Source organism: Astyanax mexicanus, chromosome 22 (assembly GCF_023375975.1).
Source record: "Astyanax mexicanus isolate ESR-SI-001 chromosome 22, AstMex3_surface, whole genome shotgun sequence".
In the NCBI taxonomy this organism is placed as follows: domain Eukaryota; kingdom Metazoa; phylum Chordata; class Actinopteri; order Characiformes; family Acestrorhamphidae; genus Astyanax; species Astyanax mexicanus.
In genome coordinates, this window is record NC_064429.1 from 25,810,972 (window position 1) to 25,833,834 (window position 22,863).

The 22,863-nt window shown below is 38.1% G+C and overlaps 2 protein-coding genes across 8 annotated transcripts in view; one reads left to right on the forward strand and one right to left on the reverse strand.

Annotated features, from left to right (window-relative positions):
• Nucleotides 1-20,694, reverse strand: part of slf1 (SMC5-SMC6 complex localization factor 1) — a 47,336-nt gene extending 26,642 nt beyond the window's left edge. Inside the window, exons 1-16 of one of the 4 annotated variants that reach the window (XM_022667576.2) lie at nt 20,631-20,694; nt 18,666-18,777; nt 17,145-17,223; nt 16,101-16,276; nt 15,959-16,014; nt 15,681-15,828; nt 14,681-14,866; nt 14,424-14,492; nt 13,851-13,997; nt 12,517-12,683; nt 12,152-12,286; nt 11,813-11,951; nt 10,454-10,601; nt 10,099-10,244; nt 9,317-9,435; nt 3,241-3,317 (exon numbers count right to left, since the gene is read on the reverse strand). In XM_022667576.2, coding sequence (XP_022523297.2) covers nt 3,241-3,317; nt 9,317-9,435; nt 10,099-10,244; nt 10,454-10,601; nt 11,813-11,951; nt 12,152-12,286; nt 12,517-12,683; nt 13,851-13,997; nt 14,424-14,492; nt 14,681-14,866; nt 15,681-15,828; nt 15,959-16,014; nt 16,101-16,276; nt 17,145-17,223; nt 18,666-18,776 — 1,903 coding nt within the window. In that variant the 5' untranslated portion in view covers nt 18,777; nt 20,631-20,694. Of the gene's footprint in view, nt 1-3,240; nt 3,318-9,316; nt 9,436-10,098; nt 10,245-10,453; nt 10,602-11,812; nt 11,952-12,151; nt 12,287-12,516; nt 12,684-13,850; nt 13,998-14,423; nt 14,493-14,680; nt 14,867-15,680; nt 15,829-15,958; nt 16,015-16,100; nt 16,277-17,144; nt 17,224-18,265; nt 18,341-18,665; nt 18,778-19,874; nt 20,290-20,630 lie in introns of those variants that run through there. The other 3 variants (XM_015604449.3, XM_007243900.4, XM_007243901.4) reach the window with 3 other exon arrangements.
• kiaa0825 (KIAA0825 ortholog) overlaps nt 20,367-22,863 on the forward strand; it is a 190,063-nt gene continuing 187,566 nt past the window's right edge. For 3 of the 4 annotated variants that reach the window (XM_049470828.1, XM_022667574.2, XM_049470829.1), the window contains exon 1: nt 20,367-21,181. The gene's annotated coding sequence lies outside the window, so the exon portion shown is untranslated. The remainder of the gene's footprint in view (nt 21,182-22,863) is intronic. The other variant, XM_007243897.4, reaches the window with a different exon arrangement.

Genomic DNA, 22,863 nt, shown 5'->3' on the forward strand with positions numbered 1-22,863 from the left:
GCAAATGCTAATTCCAGTACAAAAGTGCAAGCAACCGCCGAACACAACCCAAAGTGTGAAAATCATTTCTAAAAAAGGCTTTAAACGAACCCAGCTAATTAGCAGTCGATTGTAAAGAAATGAAACAAACAGAAGGCAATAAAACTATGACTTAATGACTTGCCTGGCATGGCGGCTGGTCTCGGCTTGCCGTGGTCCTTTTTCTCCTGCTAATAGGCTCTAAAACCCAGTGATTAAACATTCCTTAACTCGCACTGTGTACACATCCTCACAAATGCCAGACCCAATCTCCAGCCAGTTAAATCATTTTAATGGCTCCAATTTGGACACAACGCCTCCATTATAAGGATAATTGCATACTCAGCATTTACAAGCACGGAAAGGATAAATCTGTCCTGTCCTTTTCTATAAATTCCCCAACTAGCCAGCACTGCGCTCTTAAGTAGAGTTGTCAAATGTATGTGGGTCTTTTTCTACTGCGTCTGGAGTGTGTTGGCTCGCCTGATGTGAGATGCTGGGCCTGACAGCTCAGCTTGCAGCTAGCTAATGATTTAAAGAGGAGTGGACTGAAGAGTGGTACTGCTCTAGCAGAGGATATATTTTCCACCTGATCACTTGTCAGTCATGACCAACTTGTAAAATTACAACAAATGGAAGGGGAAATAAATCTACGCAGAACTGGAGGAATGCAAGACTGAGTACAATAATGTGAAAGAATGCATGACTGAGTAAAAAAAAAAAAAAAGTTTTTTTTTTTTTTTTAAATGACCACTGAATCTGAAAAAGGCCAACTAAAACTAAACAGTCACTCTTATATATATGATAATTACATAGCAGAAGAATCATCACAATTTTGTGATTAGAATTATTTATTTAAAAAAAAAGGTTCTTTGAGCGATGCCATAAAAGCTCCATGTGAAGAATGAGAGAAGATGTGTGTGAATGTGAAGAACCTTTACATCAAGTAAAGAATCTTTAGACCTTTAAAATGTCTTTTATTCACACGCACATGAAAATTCTATTATAACCAGTGTATAGAGTTTTGTATGGAACTAAACATGGTTCTACTATGGCATTACTTAAAGAAACATTAAGTAATATTATTAACTTAAAATCATAGCTTTATTGATGACGGACATGTATTAAGAAGAATAGCACCTCAATCTTTGCTACTCTCTGCTCTGCATGCTGGCTACTGCACTGTGTAACTTTAGTGAAGCAGATTAGTGAATCGAGCTGTTTGCTCGATTTTTATTTAAAACACTTCAGAATATTTTAAACATATACAAGATCCTTTACAAAATTACTACAGTATAAGGGAAACAGACTTAATGAAATCCTGCAAAGTTTAATGCAAACATAACGTAACATAACTTTAAAAGTGCAAACAACCACACTTATTCTTTAGGAACACATCTTAAAATCGCTGTTTTTATTTGCTAAATGTAAAATACTAGGCCAAAATAATACTTTGTATGCTGCTTATTGTACAGTTTGATACAATACTCATTAAATAAACAGTAAGTAAAATAAAAAAACATATTAATGAATATATAAAAAACATGTATGAAAAAGGAGATCACTTCAGTTTCTGAATCTGTTTCTCTAATTTTGCTATTTGAAGGTACATGTTTAAATAAAATGAAGTGCATTTATTTGGCTGAAATAACAAAAAAGATCCAGCTTTCAGACCTTAAATAATGCAAAAAAAAAAAAAAAAAAAAAAAAAAAAAAAAAAAAAAAACAAGTTTATATTCATAAAGTTCTAAGAGTTCAGAAATCAATATTTGGTGGAATAACCCTGGTTTTTAATCACTGTTTTCATGCATCTTGGCATGTTTTCCTCCACCAGTCTTACACACTGCTTTGGATAACTTTATGCCTTTACTCCTGGTGCAAAAATTCAAGCAGTTCAGCTTGGTTTGATAGCTTGTGATCATCCATCTTCCTCTTGATTATATTCAAAAGGTTTTCAATTTGGTAAAATCAAAGAAACTCATTAATTTTAAGTGGTCTCTTATTTTTTTCTGGAGCTGTGAAGAATGTTCTTTGTAAAGAATGAGTACTTTTCACTTTCGACCAGTAGCACACAAACTCTCGCATACTGCCGTATGTATATTATCCTCACTCGCTCTGAGCCGAAGCCAAGTAACAGCAGAGTGCATTCAGTGGTCACACGGCTCAGGATGAAGTTAACAAGGCGCTGCAGACCTACACACACTGCACTGTCTGTCTACCTTCAGAAATACAGTATATGGCTGAGAGGCTGTGGATGCATCATCAAAAATTGATGTCCCGGCACATCAGTATAGGGAACACGTAGTGCAAAAACAACACAAGGCAAGGAGCAGCAGCAGCCTGCAGTCTCTTGGAAGCAAGGCTCACTTTCGCTCTACCTCTCTCTCCGTCTCTATCTCTCTTACTCACTCTCTCTCACCCTCTCTCTTTCTCTCTCGCTCTCCACTCCATGCCCTCCTCCGCTCCCTGCTCTGGCGTTGGGGTCTTTTCTGATCAGGTGGATAGAAGATGAGCGCTGACACCTCGGCGGGTTCACTCAGAGTGCCAGCCTCCTAATTACCAAAACTTCCAGCTCCACAAGCTAGCGCTCTCTCTCCCAGCTCTTTACTGTTTCTCTCGCTCGCCCTCTCTCCTCCTCACAGCAGAATCCTAATTGCAGTGTTTAATATTCCTAAACTGGGGATCTGACAAGCGTTGTGTTTGTATGTGGTGCTCTTTTTTGTGCTTTTTTTTTTCCCCTCCCACTCTCTCTTTCTCTCTCTTTTTCCACTTCTTTACCAAAGCACCCAAGGCAAACACACAGTGTGCAGCATGTAAATGCCAGCGCTGCGAGTTCTTGCATTTGGGAGTGTTCGTAAGTGTGTGTGTAAAAGTGTTTGCGGGGTCCTTTTGACCCAGGCGAAGCAGACTGGGATTCTGATACACCAGTTGTGTTTTTCCTCTGTTAAATCAAAAGAAAGTAAAGTAAATAAGAATGGTCTTGGAGCGTTTCACTCGATAAGCTCCTTATCAAGCAAACAGATGTGAATCAGGTTGAGAAAGCACCCACAAAAAGAACAACGCCCAGTGTTGAACAGACCCAGAGCTCATCCTCAGTCTGAGCAGAAATAATAAGCGAGTCTGACTATGCCTGGTCTGAAGGAGCACAGGCAGAGATAGTGGTTACTGGTAAGGAGGATATATCCATATATATGTATGTCTGTGTGTGTATTGTGTTCTTACCTGCAGCATTGACTCTGTGGAAACCTCTGGGGATGTTCTCCTTCCCCGAGCCTGAGCCGCCCACTCGCTCTCTCTCTCTGAACACAATACACACACACACACACACACACACACACTTTAGTAGATAGAAAAAGAGGGAGTGAGAGAGAGAGCATGAGAAACAGTGAGAGAAGGGAGAGAGAAAAATTAAGCAAAGAGAGAGGAGAGAAGAAAGAGAGATAAAGTGAAAGTGAGTGAGCAAAAGAGCAAAAGAGAAGAAAATGAGTAAGGGTGAGAAAATACAGTAAAGAGTAGAGACAAGTAAAAACAAATGAAAGAAATAAAAAAAAGAGTGAAAATGAGACTAGAATGAGAAAAGAATGAGACTAAGAGAGCAATGAGAGAGACAATGAAAAACAGAAGAAAGAGCAGAGAAGAATGAGAGAGAATAGAAAGACAGTGAAAGAGTAAAGTAAAAAGAGATGGAGGATAGGGGAGGCAACAGAAAAGAACAAGAGGAAATGTAGAGAGAAAGAGCAAAAAATTGAGGTAGAGAAAAGAATGAAAAGAGAGCCAGTGTATATGAGAGGAAATTAAGAGAAAGAAAAACAAATAGAGAAAGTAGAGAGAAGAATGAAAAAGAAAGTAAAATTACAGACAAGAAAGAAAGAATAAGGGCATGTGAGTGCAAAGTAACAGGAATACAGCAAACAAGAAGAAGGAAAAAGGAAGAGAGAGAAGATCATGTAAGAGCAGAGTAAGAAAAAAAAAGAGAAGGAAGAGAGAGAAGAGCAAGGAATAAGAGAGAAGAATGAAAGAAGACTGAGAGAAAAGACAAGGGAATGTAAGAGCAGAGTAAGGGAAAGAGAGCAAGAGAGAAAAGTAAGAGAGAAGAGAGTGAGAAATCTAGAGAGTGACAAGAACTAAATAAGAAAGCATAAGTGCAAACGGAAAGTAAGAATTAAGAGAAAAAAATAAGAGAGATGGATGGATGGATGAAGAAACAAATGGAGAAAGAGAGAGCTATGAGAAAAAGAGAGTGATTGTGCTGTAATTTGGTGAGTAAAGTAAAGCTGCTGGAGCTCAGCACAGACCAGCTCCCTCAGCGCAGTAAAACCCTGTGAAGAGTCACAGAACCTGCATCAGGAGTGTACACTGCCCCAACACCACACACACACTGCAGCACTACAAATGGGTCTGGATATGTCATTAGATCGGTATCACTCAAACAGCCAGAGAGCAGCATCTTGTCAGGCCAAAGTGGAGACACAGGCATCAAAGTGCAGACCCCCTTTTACAGGCTAACAACCGGCACAGCGCACCGGGACCACTCGCACGGCCGCTCTTATCCAAAGAGACAGCCATCTAAAGGGCCCGGTGGCGCTCTTCTGCAGCGGAGTCCACGGCCCGGTCTCTGTGAGGGGCTGTGGATAAATGGTCTGCTGAGTGCTCCTCCACCGCGGGGTGGATTGGTGGAGATGGGTTAGGAAGAGCGGCAGTGTGTTCCTGTCTGACTCACTGCTGTGGGTGGAAAGGGTGATGGGAGAGGATACTCGTTCTGAGAAAGAAGAAGAGGAGGAGGAGGAGGACAAAATGAGGATCCTATAAAGAAGAGTACACTGGAGTTTAGGGCCCAACTGATTCGAACATTTTCCAACCAATAGCAATCATGACTATTCTAAACAGTTTTACAGATAAACAGTAATATTAGACAAACAAAGTTTTATATTAAAGTTACTGACTGATATGTTAACTGTTAATATTCAATAGCTACTATAGATTATTATTAGCTATAAGTATACAGTACATAATTCAGTAACTGCTAAACATAGTTACATGACTATCACTACAAGTGATACAGTTACTGCTGTTAATTACATAATATATACTATGAACAATCTAAAATGATTCCAAAGTGATGCAGTATCTGGTCTTAATAATTCTACATCTATTAAATGTTTCTATATCATCTACTATAAATAATTCATTAATAATTACAATTGTTTTGTATCTATTATAAAGGATTCCAACTCTCTCTAAATGATTTAGTAACTGCTACTGTATAAATAATTTACTTTGTACTATAAGTAATTCCGCTCAAGCTAAAACGATTCAGTAACTTCTGTATGTGTTTGAAATGATTCTCCATGAGCCATAAATAATTTTGTACCTATTATAATGGAAACAGACATTATATATATGATTTAGCATCCATTACAAAATACTGCATATCTGCTATATCTAATTTAGAAACTATTTAGGACTCTTAAATGATTCATTATTTGCGATTAGTGATTTAGTATGTTCTGTAAAGGTTCAATAACTGATATAAAGGATTTTATATCCATTAAAAAGGATTCAATAACTAATAGAAATGGTTCATTTCTTACTCTAATTGAGTGTGTAGCTTGAATTGATTCAGTTAAATGTTATAAATTATCTACTATAAATGATTAATGAATCTACCACAAATTATAATGAAATGAATAACTATTAAAAATAATTGAGTATTTCTTATTTAATATCCATTAACTACTACAAAAGATTTAGTAACTCTTATAAATGCTTCAGTATTTACAGTAATTATTTCTGAATCTGCTTTGAATAACTGCTATAAATGATTCAGTATCTACTATAAATTACACAGTAAATGCTATGACAATCTTTCAACTGCAAAATACTATTCATTAAAATGCTTAAAGGAACTCCTCAGGAACTATGACTAGCCAGGATGTTAACAGCACACAGCAAAAACACTGGTATATTTGTGTACTACAGTCTTCTATGATATTAGTGTGGCAATAGCTATGTCACAATAATAATCAACAAACAATATATTGCACAGCTTCAGGGAACACACAATGCACACAACGCATGTGAGGGAAAGCAGATCAGGCAGTTATGAGATTTCAGGTGCATGTTCCCACATGGAAACATCTCTGATTGTAAAACTAATAGTTTGCCAGTTCTGCTAAACTGAGAGTATCCGGATTTGTTGTTTTTAACCCCCATATGCTGCAATACTAAAAAACACAGCAACGCTGACCGCAAACAGCCAGTGCCAATTAAGCGGGCAGGAAAGTGAAGGCTCCTGCTAGCCTGTGCATGCTAATAACACAGTGCTGTCAGGTCCTCTCCCAGCACTGCGAGACACGGGCCTGCCAGAGAGGAAGAGGGCCAGAATCCCACAACAAACAGCTCTCCTTCGCTCATAATTGGCTTGTTCAAAAGTAAGTCGCGCACTCCCTGCACTGCAGTACAAACATACACACAGACACTTAACTTCCTATTAGAGGGAGGAGTAAACATCTGCGCGTGAATGTGAATGCGCATAGCTTTGTTTCTCAATGCGAGAGCGAGTGTCAGAGATTTGGAATGTCAGCTACTTCCACATCTATTGCCTCGGCCTGTGATCCAGCGTCAGCAGCGTCGCATGAACTACAGGAATATTGTAGGGTTTCATAAACCGTGCACTAATTTACTGGATGTGTGCTGTGTTTTGCATGGAAAATAGTGATTTAAAATCGTGTTTCTGGGTTATACAAGACCATGGCAGTGAATGTTAAAAATGTTTGAACACGGTGGCCATGGTGCACGACTATATTTAGAGCGGTAGGCAGAAGTTTACATATACTCACCATGAAATTAGCTATTGATTCTTGCGGACTTCGCCTGGTAGGATTTCTGTGCCTAGAACTGTTAAGCATGGTGGTGGTAGCAACATGCTCTGTGGCTGTTTAGGAACTGCTACATTGCACACAGGGGATGGATTAATGAACTCTTCAGCATAACCTTTTCAGTTCTAACACCCAATTGTGTCCAAGCGTTTCTTAACCCTAACACTCATGGCTAACTGCCAGTGCACCTTTTAGTGCTTTTCCTGTTTTAACGCACCCAGTTAAACTCAAAACTAGAAAGTGAAAAGGCTGATCAAAACTAGATCAGGTAGGTTGAGAGAAGAAAACACTAAAGTGTAGGGCTGTGTATTGTAGAACTTTGTGAAACAATATGTATGATGATACAGAAAATACAATTTATTATATTGATATATGAGTTGTCAGTAAGGCGATCTATTGAGATCTGTCACAGCAAAATAATATTAATAAAAAAAACCTTTTTATCCAATCATACAGTGGAATCTAACACTGGTTAATTTTGTATCTCGTTTAAACCTTGACCACTAGATAGAACAGAAATCTTGTATAAACTAACATTTAAAAAACAATACTGTGCTTTTAAAAATCGATACAGTATGGCAAAACTAAATCTGACACTATATAATATAATAGAGCTTTTTTTACACCCCTACTACATAGTGCAGAAGATCTAAAAATCCAAATACTTGATTTTTCATCATAATCACTCAAATCAATTCCTGTTTGAATTTTCTGTTTAACTGCCCATTCACTGTATTTTCAGTTAGAAGATCTGAGTGGAAATGAACATACCCCCAATGTACTGCAGAGTGCAAGACTAAAAAAAAGGCAATAAGCACTGGCTGATTAAACCTGAAGGAGTGAAACACAAGCTCAATTACAGCACAGCTCATCCTCCCAGGACTGGAGCCCCAAGCAAAGCCTAGTCCAGTCCAGGCCAGTAAGAGAGGACCCCATCTCTCTCCATTAGCCATCTTAACTCCCACTAATACTCTATGATGAGGGACAATGGCTCCATTACAGACACCTAGAACACTCCACAGCTCAGCCTCAGTGGGCCGGGATCGTATGTGGGCTGTTGTAATAGCAGCAGTGATGGGTGGTTGTATCATTAGTAATATAGCGTAATTATGGTTCAGAGAAGACAGAAAAGGACAGCTGAGGGGACAATGAAGGGGGCGTCTATCACTGGATGTAATTAAGGGTAAGATTGTTTGAAGAAAGACATGAAGAAAGAGAGAAAAGCTGCTTTTATACCAATGCACAGATGTGACATACTAGTACAATTTATACTAGTACCAGTATTAATTGTATTAATAGAATAAACATTGGTCAGATATAAAGTGATAGAAAATGTTTCAATAAATGGCGATATTACTTTTTTTTTTTTAACACATTTTTAATATTTCAAATATCACAACAGCTACATGCCGGTGTTCTGAGCTTCACACCTAAGCAGCAGAGAAAACTAGACTAGACACGATACACATGAAAGTATATCAGACAGTAAAACCCCATCTAAGCAAAATTTCATTAATCTGTTATAAGCTGTCAGAGAGTAATCAAGCTCAGAATAACAGTTAGCAGTTAACACAGGCAAAAAAAAACTCCAAGTAGAGCAATCATAGAGTAAATCTTTGATCAAAATATGGTCCAACATCCAAATTCTGTTAACATTTGCATCTCAAATGAAGACATACTTGAGTAGCCAAGGATCTTCAATACATATAATCTAAAATTTGTTTAGTTCTTACAGAGATAAATTATTTACAGCATCGGACATCCATAAACGGGAGCTGCCACTAGTTTACAGTATTCAAGCTGAGCATAAAGGACAGAACACCATAGGCTGTAGCTTCTGTAGCTTGACAATGTCAGTGCGTGATTACATAAACCAAACACACTGACTTATTTATTGCAGACTGAAATGAAGAAATATATTGTGATAGAAAATACGGACATATTGACCAGCCCTATTCAGACATAATTTTTCCTACATCTGATTCTTCCATGTTACTGTTTGTATTGTAAAATCATCATTACAGTCAAATGCACGTACAGCTACTGAATGTAAAAATACCTTAAACGCTGGTTTGCTTTCCCCCCTATGCCTTGACAGCGAGTGTGTATGTGTGTACCACAGAACTGCCCAGCGTGCGGCCAATAAACAGTGTCAATAGTAGCAGGGGGGCACAGCAGAAAGCGGCTGCCTGAGTAGATAAATATAACTGCGGGGCTTCTCCCATATCTCTCCCTCTTCCTCCTGCTATCACACCCCAGCCACCCCTACCTCACTCATTGATCTACAGTGACATAAGCATGTCGGACAGCCTTGTGCTCTGTTGTTGTCCCCTGAGGTAGTTTCCCATCTATAGCCAGGTGGTCCAGGGCTGGTCCAGTGTGTGTGGGTGTGTGTGTGTGTGTGTGTGTGTGTTACTCACCCTATATTTGACACCTGACTATCTGGGCTGGTGGAGATGCTTCTTTCAGTTCTGTGAGTGGATGTATGCACAGGTTTGCACCCACACAACTGGCCCAGAGCTTTCAGATAGGACGAAACCTGCAAAACAAAGAAAATAAATTTTAAAAATCACTCCTTCTACATAAATTATGATCGAAATATAGTATAAGTACTACTTTACAATAGATCAAAAATGCACAGAAAAGTGGATTAGAAACAGCACTGCTGTATATATGATAAAAAAATGGGGGGGGGGGGGGGGGGGGAGACCTCTTTAGTTTCTGAATCAGTTTCTCTGAATTTGTTATTTATAGGTATATGTTTGAGGAAAATAAACATTTCTGTTTTATTCTATAAACGGAAATACAAAAAAAGATGCAAAGCTTATAAACCTCAAATAATGCAAAAAAAAAAAGGTTCATAATCATACAGTTTTAAGAGTTCAGAAATCAATATTTTTTTGGAACAACCCTTGTTTTTAATCACAGTTTTCATGCATCTTAGTATGTTCTCCTCCACCAGTCTTACACACTGATTTTGGATAACTTTATGCCACTCCTGGTGCAAAAATTCAAGCAGTTCAGCTTGGTTTGAAGGCTTGTGATCATCCATTTTCCTCTTGATTTTTAATTTGGTTAAATCAAAGAAACTCATCATTTTTAAGCGGTCCCTTATTTCTTTTCCCAGAGCTGTATTTCTGCAGTTTTCAATAATCTAATGGTATCTACAACAATATAATGGCCTACAGCCACAGTGTCATACTATTTTCAGCAGTGTCAGAGGCTCTGGGCGGATGAGCAGGCCGTTCCTGGAGCAGATGTTTCTGTAGATGGCATCAGCTGTCCGCATCCTAAGGCGAAGACAGGGAAGAGCAGGAACCAGCTCCCTCAGAATGTCTGGATGGAGATCTACAAAAGAAAGAGATAGAGAAACTATACATACACACTACATGAACTAAGACAGGTGGCACAAATTGAGGATTAACATATTTAACACAATTAAAACATGTAACAGATAAGAAGTATGAGAGAATACAGAGGCTCTACAGAAATGCCCTTAATGATTTGACATGGCCTTCCTGGCCTTGTACTGTGGGAACTGGGCTAATGAGCATTACCTTGGCACAGGATGGCTATGTACTCCGCCAAATCTTGGAAGCCTTTATCCACCAGACGGCTGTTGAGCTGACTATGCTCCTGAGCCCAGTACTTGACCACTACAGCCAGGAGCTCCTGCAAAGTGGCCAGTAGCTTCATCTTCCTCTCCTAAGGATAAAGCAAGACAGAGCAGAGAGTGCAGGGTGATCATACAGTAATTGGACAACATACTGATACTGTCTGCATCGGCACTACATACTGTAGATGTGAGGTTAAACGACACACCTTACCATTCAATTTGTTTTCCTTCTTTTTATGATTTTTTTTTTACATTGTAAATTTAATACTGAAGACATTAAAGCTATACAGGAACACATGCAGAATTATTCTGTAAACAAGAATAATTAACCAGAATGTGTTTTATAATTTAGATTCTTCTAAGTAGTACATTTATTTTTGAGGACAGATCTGCACACTCTTGGTATTTTAATCTCAGTGTCTTCATGAGGAAGAGTCACCTAGAATAATTTTCTAAGCGTCTTAAAGGAGTTCCTGGAGGTGCTGAACAATAGTTGCTGTATTTCCTTTACGCTGTGAAGCTCCAGCTCATCCCAATTAAATCACCTCAAATCACCATCTCAGTTGGTTTAGGTCAGAGGATTGTGGAAGACTAGCACTTTTTTGTGTCCTACATAATTCCAAGTGTGCCTTGATTGTTTTCATGTCTTTATTACTAATCTACAATGTAGAAAATAGATTAAATTAAGAAATAAAGAAAAACACTGAATGAGAAGGTGTGTTCTTTTGATTGGTACTGTAAATATATTAGCAAGACGAGCCTATTGTCATGGATAAGCCAATGTGTCAACTTTTTCAGAACAGTGGTTTTTAATATGTTCATATTTTATATCTTTATTATATATTCCATTTGCAATAATCAGACTATTCTTAATGCTTAAAAGTTCACAGCATAAATAATTAATTAATCATGAAACATGAAAAAAAAATAGCTGTCAAAAACAACAGAAACATTTTTTTTTGTGCGACAGTGATGACATATACGATATATATTATATTTTAAGATTTCTAAGTGCAAAAAAGAACCACTACCTTTAATAATAAAAGCAATACACAATTGTTTAACCAAAGATCATATTATTAGAATGGTAATTTTTAGACTTCTAACAGTTAATTTAAAGTAATTCAAGACATTTACTTTTGTCCAGATGGCACACAATAATTTAGGGCAGCTGGCATTTTGAAAAGGTGAAAAAAAAAATACAGAAGAAAAGTGTGTTGTTTTTATTAATGACAGTGTGATACGCTCTAAACAACAGCATTTGGTGAGAGCATGGCAGTCTGTCAGAGAGAGCCCCCACCTGAGTGGAGTGGAGACCCCAGAGCGCGGCCTCCACCAGCAGTTCAGCCAGCTGCTGCAGAGCCCTGGAGCTCAGTGTCGACTTCTCCCACACGTTCCAGAACATGCTGTAGAGCACAGACGACCGCGAGCCTCCTCTGCTGCACACATCAGAAGATTCACTTCCACCTACCCATCCTTCCTTACCAAGCCTAGATCCATCAATCCCATACTAATGATGGAATTACTTATCTACAGTATATAATCTTAAAGTTTTATATTTTAACTTATTTAGTGGCCCTAAGCATCAAAAAAGTACTACAAATTTAATAACCTTCAAGAGTTTAAGATCGGCTCTCACCGTGATCCAGCAGCATGAAGCTCCAGCTGAAAGACCCTGAGAAAGAAGGCCTGCAGGTTACCAAGGAAGTGCAGCAGCTCTGGTGAGGTGGGGCCAGGCAGTGAATGACAGGTGGCTGTACCTGCCAGGCAAAACCTTGAGCCAAAGAGCACAAAGACAAAAAAAATATTCAATAACAAATCGGCAACAAAAAAAAAATTTCTGCAAGGAATTATGTGAATATTTGAGATGCATGTAATGATGCTGGACACCATTAGGAACCTCTACAACTCCATGCTAGAAAGCCTGACATGTTGTATTAGACACACTAGTTCTTTACATGTGGCTCAATAATTGGACTAAATGAACTGTGTGAGACAGTGTACCTCACTGATGTCTGTAGGAGTGGCCAGGCTCCATTTTTACACTGTGGGCACTGCAGGATCTGCAGGAAGTACTTGACGCTCTCAGGAGAGCCCCAGGAAGGATTATTACGCAGTATGCTGTTCAGAGTGGTGGTAAAGATGCTGAGGAAGTACGGCTCTGCTTCACCCTGTAGGAGTACAGTGTACAGGAGTCAGTGACAAATTAAACATTGAGAAAATTTTAGTAAATTCCATCAGTCAAGAACCACAAACTCAAAAGCAATTCTAAATGATTGAATGCGTTTTTTTTAATTACCGGTATTTAGCCAGTTAAAACCATGGATGCTCACTTTTAAAACTATACCAAGTTTTAAAAACCCTAAAATTTAACCCCATGTGACTCCACAACATAAGCTAAACCAAATATATTTCTCAATAGTTTTTGTGGTAGGATGTGTAACAGAATAATAAACCAAAGGCTCAAAGGGATTAAGACAGACTAAACTAAATTAATTGCCTGTAAAATTACAGAAATTGCAATGTGAGCTTTTCATAAACTTTAAAAATACACTGTGCAAACTATTCAGTATTTGCAATTTTTCAGTACCAACTAATTAATGAACAAACATTAATTATTCAGAAATTATTCAAGAACAAATAATTGCTTACTACTGATTATTTAGCAAATACTAATTATTCCATAATTAATGATTGACGGCATAGCAATTTGTTCAGCACTGACTTAATTTCTTTATTTAATTTTATTTTATTTTTTAATTAATTAATTAATTTTATTTTTTTTATTTAATTATGCAATCTATTATTTAGAAATTAAGTAGTAATTAATTATTTTTACCAATCAATCATTCATCATCTAGTAGGCACTAATTAATCAGAACTTATGACACTATAAGTATGTAATGTAATCTTATTTTTATTATTTATACCACACATTTTTTCGTACTTTTTTAGTATCTCCTTTTTTGTACCGGCTACTCTTTAAAAAAAACAGTACTGTTTCCCCACATAATTCAGTTAAAGTATATAGTTATAGTAAAATAATAATTATTTTAGATTTATATAATCTGATCTAAATATTCAGAACTTGCTTGTTATTCAGTATTTACTACTTATTCAGTACCTGATTTTCGTTCAACAGGTGCTACTGATTCAGAATCCACTATGAAAATAATTGTGATTTTCCATTTTTTTCCAAGTATGTGTCCACACACAGACCAACATATGATCAAGAGGGTTAAGTAGAAGTCTTTGCAGCATCACTTATCTATTTATCTGTACACAAACATCTTCTAAATATTAAATTATTACATTTAGAGCAGTGCTGGTGTACATACTTGAAGGGCATGCTGCATGCATGCATGAAGAATAGATGCTGGAGGAAACACCCCGGGCTGCAGGGAGCTCTCCACCTCCTCCAGAGCCTGAGAGAAGAGGCCGCATTCTACCAGGCTGCGAACATTGCTGAAATCCACCGTGGAGACCTGCGGAGTGAAGACGAGGAGGAAATGAGACGGGGAAGGTGCAAGGCAACATTTTCCCAGGGTCAACACTGACACTGTCAGTCACAGGCTGTCTGGGGTTTGGGTTACTGGTGTGCAGCAACGCCTACAGTGACTGCTCCAAACCAGCGACCTTTCGGGAACCCACCAGGGAGGAGAGGGGAAGGACAGCAGTGTTTCCTTAATGGGCATGCCAATCACGAGGGCACCAATCAAAGTACCTTGTTTAAATCAGCTGACCTGGATATAATGTATCCTTCACAAAAAAACAGCCGCCTAACTGCGCTAGTGGTGACACGAAAGAAATTGAATGACCCCGACCACTTGATGAGCCCAGTGTTCATTCTGCCTCGCAGTGAAACTCGCAGATGGCAGACGTATTAATGTGATTTAGGCAGATTTATTCACCTGAGTTGGGAAGACGGGCGTATAGTAGCTGAAAAGCTCGGGGACTTTTAGCAGCTTCCTCTTCCGCAGCTGCAACAGAAAGGTCAGGGTTAGGTCATATATTACGGCAAATGACAATGAAGATAATGACAAATGCGTCATTTCCATTTGTGCTTAAAGTTCACCTCTAAAAAGTTGTAATTATATATAATTATTCCTAAATTATATGAAAAGGCACCTGGACCAGAAGGAAAAAAAAGACAGAAAAGAAAGCTCACCTCCATTTTCACAATGTAGTCTTTGAATTTCTCCTCCAGCCCAAAGAGAAGAAAATTGTCCTGCGCATCCATAGATTTGTCCTCGATTTTAGGTGAACAGTCCTCTGTTGGCTCCAGTTTTATACTGTTTATTTGCTGGTTTGGTTTATCCAGATTAATACACCAGTTCAGGCTAGAGTATGCAGACTGTAGGCAGAAGAAAGACAGCAGTAGTTATGTATTAGTCTAATTTAGTATATCAGCGCTTGTTTGACTTTAAAAGAAAGTGTTTTTTTTTTGTTTGTTTGTTTTTTTCCTTAGCTTAGCTTTACTTAACTAAACTTAACTATAGGTCCCATAATTCACATTATAATCTGGTGCGCCTTATGTATGAACATAGACATTCATTGATAGTGCGCCATACAATCCGGTGCACCTTATAGTGTGAAAAATATGCTAATTACAAATCTAAAGTGCTTCTACATGCTCAGTGGAACTGAAAAGATTGACAGGGAGTGTAGAAACACAGAGATTAAGTAACTATCAGTGGTTTGTTTTGCTAGAAACAAAATGTACTAGTACATGATTAGAGATCTGTGTATTACTTAAACTTAAACAAACAAAAGAAAAAAAAAACATTTCTATGTATCATATTAAGACCCTATTCGTATCACACCCACTGCTGTGTATTTTACACCCCCTTCGTTTTGAAAAATACATTATTCAATCCTTAACGTTATGTGATATAGGTTTCTTCTGCTTCATTTTTGATAATAATATCTGATTAAATAGTCACATGAATGCTGCAATTCCTCCAGCTCCCTAAAGAACATCTGCGATCATCAGAATGCTCATAGCACGTCATAAACTATTCAGTGACTGGCAGGAGGACACCTCCTGCCTGTGCAATATCAGCACAGTGAAGGCCAATCTCGAGACTGAATAATTGACGACTACACTGTGCAGCTCTAATACCGTTCATATATTAATATTTGTGATTCAAATCAGAGGCAAAGAATACCCCAAAGAGATGATGAGCGATGTAACTCAAGGTGTGGTGAGGTTTGTGTGAGAGGTGATTCAGAGGAATCTTCTTTCCATCTTTGGTGAACACAAGTGTAACAGCTGGGTTGTCAGGGTCAATCACAGCCTTGCCTGCTTTTAGTATTCTGTGGACAGAAAAACACTGAAATACTGCAGAATAGAATATGGCAAATAAGTCAAAAGTAGTTCATTCATATTTCACTTTAATATTGCTACCTCTGCTGGAAGTTCTTTCACTTTCTTTCACATGCTCACCTTTCGAACATGCTTCTCCTATCAGGATCTTCAATATGAAGACACACAGTCCAGCCCTATTGGGAAAGAAACCTGACATTTTAAGACACTTGAAATAATTATGACTTGTACTTAGTCAATTATGCAGCACTACAACCCTGACCTGGAAAGCTCCAGACACAACGCCTCTGGCTACTTTCTCTCTCCATTTCTGAAGAGGGTTGGTCATGGACGGAGTCCTCGTGTTAGCAGTGAGGTTTAACTCATATAAGGCTTCTGATAGCCATGCATTCTGCTTCACACTGTCCAGAACAAATTCTGGAGTTACAATCCACTTTCCTAAAATAAAAAAGAACACAGGATAAACATCAGTGAAGATACAGATGAGTAAATAAAAACAGACTAGCATAGTTTAGCTGTAAAACACTGATGTAATTACAAAGAAATTGGGATGGGGGTTTGCAAATAGGTTCTTAGCACCAAGATGTTTCTTAGGTTGCAATCCTCTCACCATCTTAAGATGTTCTTAAATATGATTTTGGGAAAATGGCTCCCTCATTCTTAGGTGCATCATGGTCCTCTCTTAAATATTTTTTGTACAGGTCAACAGGACAATTTTCAATGCACATTTTTATTAATCAAAAATAGAAGAACTACCAAATATTTCAAATAAAAAATATATAATTAGTCTGTATGTCTGTACTTAAAATGTTCATTCATCCTTTTGTTCCATTAGCACAAAGCTACCATTTTAGAGATACATGACTTATACAGGTGTGGGTGTTTATAAGCTGTATTAAGTTGTGAGGTGTTATCTAGTTAGTGAAGTTAAACACTTGTCAGGCATTAACACCCACAGTGGACAGCACAGTAAGTGGTAATGATCATAGCCGACAGTTTCTGGCTAGAATTGCCCATTTAAACCTATTAGATAGTAAAATATATATATGCAGGTGGTTAAGTACATTGTACTTGTGTAGGTGGAGGAAAAACTGAGAAAAAATAAATAAAACACAGAGTGCAGAAATAAAATTTAAATGCATACATGTTTTACAATCACATATGGCATAAAAAAATAAATTGTAAGGTATTTAGATAAAACGCTAAAACTTTAACCCCTTGATTACTATGGAAAACTATAGTTTTTTTTTAACATTTTAGATATATCAGGTATATCAGTAAATAAATAATTATCATCGTCACTAACCTCCAGCACATGCCGAGATGAACTTCTCACTTGCTGAAGCATGAATAACGATGAGATGGGTCATCTCCTCTCTGTATTCCTGCAAAAAAATAAACTGTTAGTTTCTGCATATAACCATAAAAAAACAGCTTCTAGATTCTCTAACGCACAAAGTCACCTTTCTATTCTGGTTTTTAACCTGTCAGTAGAAGAGCAGAGCCAAAGGTCAAGAACTGCGAGGTGGATTTTATACCCCTGAGACTTCAATTAGTAGGAAGAGCAGTCAGTAACTAAATTAAGATGGTATTGAGGGCAAGGACAAAATTACAGAGACAAAAATACACCTTAGCATCGGCAAGCAATTAGGGTCATTTTTCAGGGCTAATCACTACCACTTTATCTTTTTGGGAGAATACGGTAAGGTGGAATGTCATGGAAGTGCTAATGCCGGTCGGTGTTATTTGCTAAAAGGCATCATATTATAAGTAGAGCCGTAGAGCTCTTGAAGGACGTACCCAGATTGTGGAAAAATAAGGGTAAGCTAAAGGCCAAAAGAACATATGGCTTTCAAACATGAGGCCTGGGGTCATTTTCACCAACACTACAAATGGTGTCTCAACTGCTGAACAACACAGTGTAGATTAGCCTGAACATAAACATAAATGCTGGCCAAAACTAGTGTATGGATGTTTATGCATGTTTAAAACATGCATCATCAGACACTTAAAATTGCTAGTGCCCATTATAAAAGTGCTTAGAACACAGCAATTGCTGGTCTATGCTGAAATGGTTCTGCAGCATAACAATTAATAGTTTATGTTGGACTATTTTTATCATCATCATACACATACAAAACACAATGAATGCTGTTTTTTGAGGGACTAGTGCTAGTTAAGTGCTGTTTTACTAGTTCAATTGTACTAAAAATACAAAAAAAATGCTAATTTTTACTGGGTTAGTTATAGTGTAGTGCTTCTCTACCAACATTCCCATATTTACCATCAAACACATTTTTGAACCACAAGAATTACTGTTTATTCTGGACTAATGCTGGTTCACTGCAGCTGAACAAACATCTCTGTGCTTAAGACACAACAAATGCTTGTTTATGCTGGTGTAGTTATGCTTTAGTGCTTCTTTACCTGTGTACCCAGGTACAAAACACAGCAAATGCTGGTTTATGCTGGACTACTGCTGGTTCATTGCCGTTTTACCACCTACAGGTACTCAAAACACAAAAATTGATGGTTTATGCTGGTTTACCTGTGTGCCCATGTACAACACAAAACAAATGCTCGTTTATCCTGGACTAATGCTGGTTAATTGCTGTTTTATTAGCTTATGAGTACTAAAAACACAACAAATGCTGGTTTCGTGCTGGCTGATCTACCTAATACATGCTGGTTCCCACTGTCTTTTAGAACATCAAATTCTATAGCTAATGACCAGCACAATAGTGGTGCTGGTCAATCATCTGGTCATGCTAGGCCATGCAGACTATGTGCAGCAGAAGTGTGTATTTCTAGTAAAACGGATACTCACAGAACCTCCTATATAACTCCCATGTAGACACTTGATTCCTTGAAGGAGCTCTCGTTTCTTCTGGAGGTTCTTGATTCCAGACATTTGAAACACATACTTATTCCCCAACATGCTGGAGAGACAGGCAGAGTAGGTGACAGCAATATTCACATTGCTGCCGTCAGCCAATCATCTTTTTTCTCATTTAAAATGCATTCCTAATTTACATCATTTTCTACCCAAACTGAAAGGGCCAATTGAGAGAGAGAGAAAGCAGGGCCAATTGAGAGAGAGAGAGAGAGAGAGAGAGAGAGAGAAGGGCCAATTGAGAGAGAGAGAAAGCAGGGCCAAATGAGAGAGAGAGAGAGAGAGAGAGAGAGAGAGAGAGAGAAGGGCCAATTGAGAGAGAGAGAAAGCAGGGCCAAATGAGAGACAGAGAGCGAGCAGGGCCAAATGAGAGACAGAGAACGCAGGGCCAAATGAGAGAGAGAGAGAGAGAGAGAGAGAGAGAGAGAGAGCAGGACCAATTAAGAAAGAGAAAACAGGGACAATTGAGAGAGAAAGTATGGACAATTAAGAAAGAGAGAAAGTAGGACCAATTAAGAAAGAGAGAAAGTAGGACCAATTGAGAGAGCGAGCAGGGCCAGTTGAGAGAGCGCGAGCAGGGCCAGTTGAGAGAGCGCGAGCAGGGCCAGTTGAGAGAGCGCGAGCAGGGCCAGTTGAGAGAGAGCGAGCAGGGCCAGTTGAGAGAGAGCGAGCAGGGCCAGTTGAGAGAGAGCGAGCAGGGCCAGTTGAGAGAGAGCGAGCAGGGCCAGTTGAGAGAGAGAGAAAGCAGTGCCAATTAAGAGAGAGAGAGAGAGAGAGAAAAAAGCAGGGCCAATTGTGAGAGAGAGCAGGTCCAATTGAGGGAAATCAGGGCCAAATAGGGCCAACATTTTGCATGACAGTTACAAGACACATTAAATATATCTGTTGTATCGCTGTTATTGCTGTAATTATATAACAATAAAGCTACTTTGAATCTTATGTGTGGGAGACACAGAGATAGATAGAGACAGACAGTCAGAGAGAGAGACAGAGACAGAAAAGTAGAGGGAGAGACAGAGACATAGGTTAGTTATACATATAGACAGTTAAACTAGTTGGCTAGGTTAGGTAGGTAGGTAGTTAGCTAACGTGTGTGTCTTTTTCAGCTTATTTTATTTAAATATTCAGCTGCAGCGGTCTTACCTTGTATTATTGTGCAAATACGATAGCCGTTATAATATAAGAGCTGCTGAAATCACTAGCTAAGCTAAGCTAAGCTAACCATACTGACTAACTTAGCTTTAACTGACTTTAACTGACTAGTGTCACTATTAGCTAAGTGAACCCAGCGTTAGCGGTAGCGTTAGCCATTTTCGAAGCCGCGCCAAAACTCCTGCCAAAAAAGCAGAGCTTCTCGGGAAACTAGCGCTATTAAACTTCCATAAGCCGTCCCATCTTCAGCCAGTGCGCCGTCCAACACGCTTTACTAGTTACATATAATATTCCACAACGTATCACATGAAGACAACTAACCAGATTAAAAATATGGTTATAAAACACATTCAGAGTGTGCTTGTTTTGCGTCCATGTCAACTGACGTGTGGGTTTGGGCTGTATTACCGTGTGCGCTGCTGCGAAATACGGGGGTGAGCTTTAAGAAGCGAAAATATGAATAACTACCCTAAAACGTGAGTTAATGAACATTTAAGTGGTTTAAACTAAATTAAAGATCAAATAAAAAAAACATACAGTTGAAATAATCAACGTAAACGCAGATAATAACGTGTAGGAACACGAAAAGTCTCCCCCGCCTTCATGTGTGAATGGTTTGCTCCGCTCCGTGTACAGGATGTTTGGAAGCGGAGCTGCACGCGCTGGTTGTTAGAGACGCTTTGGTTGATAAGGTGCTGGGTTTTGCAGAAATATACTCTGAACCGGGGTTTTAGGAAGGGATTTTACCTTTTTTGTCGTGTAAAAACTTCTGTTATCTCAGCATGCACCAGATTAAAGCCTGTTTTCCTCGTTTTTGCTCTGTATGCTAGCTAGACAACACCATGCTACCGTTAACTGCTTAATTCCCTTCATAGCTAGCTAGCTAATCAAACACCACACATTTAGCTAATTATCTAGTTATCTACAGGTGTGTGTGAGTCAGCTGGCAGCTAGATAGTTAACGTTAACTAGTTAATTAATCCCCCTCATTGGATACTAAGCATTTTTTCTTTCTATGTGACTCCAGTCCCTTCTTTAGGTTTAATCACTGTTTGATTAAATGACTGGAAGAGAATATAGAGATTATTTTTTCATTATATTTTTAAGGTTTTAAACACAGTCAGAGACTATCATCACGAGCTTCTTAGCTAACTAACTAACTTACTCAGTAACCTGGACGTATTAGGAATAAACACATCTATTAGTGATATTAAACAATAAGAACAATGAGGATAATGATTATATTCCCTGGTTCCATGGATTTGGAGTGCCACTGACTGCATGTTCTACACAATAAGGTAACTAGCTACAGTAATAAAACTGTGTAATGTGGGTCTGTTAATGTATTATAAAATGTTTATAGAGGTTTTTTTTTTAATCTCAGTTAACTTGTTGATATTCTCTTTTGTATTATTACAAAGGCAAAAAACACAGCTGTTACTTTTGTTAGTAAAAACTTACATGATCAGTGCAAATATTGCAAAATTTTATATATATATATATATATATATATATATGTATATATATATATATATATATATATATATATATATATATATATATATATATACACACACACACATACATCACATTCATCATCAAAGTACTTTGGAGAAAGAACAGGAGTGTCCAAACTTTTTTTGTTGAGGTCCAGAAGGAGAAATATATTTGAAGTCATGGGCCACACTCTGTAATTAAACAAATAATAAAAAATACCACTTTAAATAATACTTTTTTCCTGATTATTTCATTTACACACCATTTTACTTGACTTACTATCTTTATCTTTGACAGTGTTGTGTAAACTAAGATTTTTCAAATTGATGTTTCATTTCATGATGTCTCTTAATATTAAACTCCTTAATTACGGCAACTTTTAGACTCTTTGGCCCGTTTTTCTGCGCTAGAAATGCACACCCTCTCCGCTTTTAGACTCTTTGGCCCGTTTTTCTGCGCTAGAAATGCACACCCTCTCCGCTTTTAGACTCTTTGGCCCGTTTTTCTGCGCTAGAAATGCGCACTCTCTCCGCTTTTAGACTCTTTGGCCCGTTTTTCTGCGCTAGAAATGCGCACCCTCTCCGTTTTTAGATTCTTTTGCCCAGTTTTTCTACGCTAGAAATGCGCACTCTCTCCGCTTTTAGACTCTTTGGCCCGTTTTTCTGCGCTAGAAATGCGCACCCTCTCCGCTTTTAGACTCTTTGGCCCGTTTCTGACACCTAGCGTTCAAACTTTGAATCTCACATTATAAAAACCTGCTTAACAGCGGGCCAACTTTCATTCTATTTCTAAAATACCTCGCGGGCCGCTCCAAAAAAGGAAACAGGCCGCAAATGGCCCGCGGGCTGTAGTTTGGACACCCCTGACTTAGAACTATACATACAATTCAATTTAATTTTTCAAGTGGCAGACTTAAAAGCTCTGTGTAATGAACATCAGTCAGTAACATATGCTGTAAGTACTTTGAATCTCTTACAACGTTAGACCAATTAAGACCCATTGCCTAAAATGACAAACAATGTATACAGGCCATACATAGACACACAGGTCAGAGGATATTTTCAAAAGATTCAAGACTATGCAAATATTAATAGAATATTTTAACATATTTTGATCTAAATGTTAGATAGTAAAGCCAAATAAAATAAAATATTGGATGTTCTTAGTATGGTTTAATATAATTTGCTACGAGACTATTATTATGAAGCCCAAAATGGCGGATTAGCCATAGCGTCTAATGGATAACTGGCGACTCTAATGGTTATCGAGCTGAATGTTTGGTAACAGATGGATGAAACTGTTCTGGTTAGATTAGTAGGTTCTGTGGTTTGATAGAATATGTGGGTATAGTTATAGTTCACACCGGTCTTTAGATATTGACCGAAATCTGTAGTAGGTGTTGGCCTATATGTTAGCCCTAATACTGTTTTCCGATTATTAATGGCTGATTTTTGATATCAGACTGATGTTAACTACTGTGCTG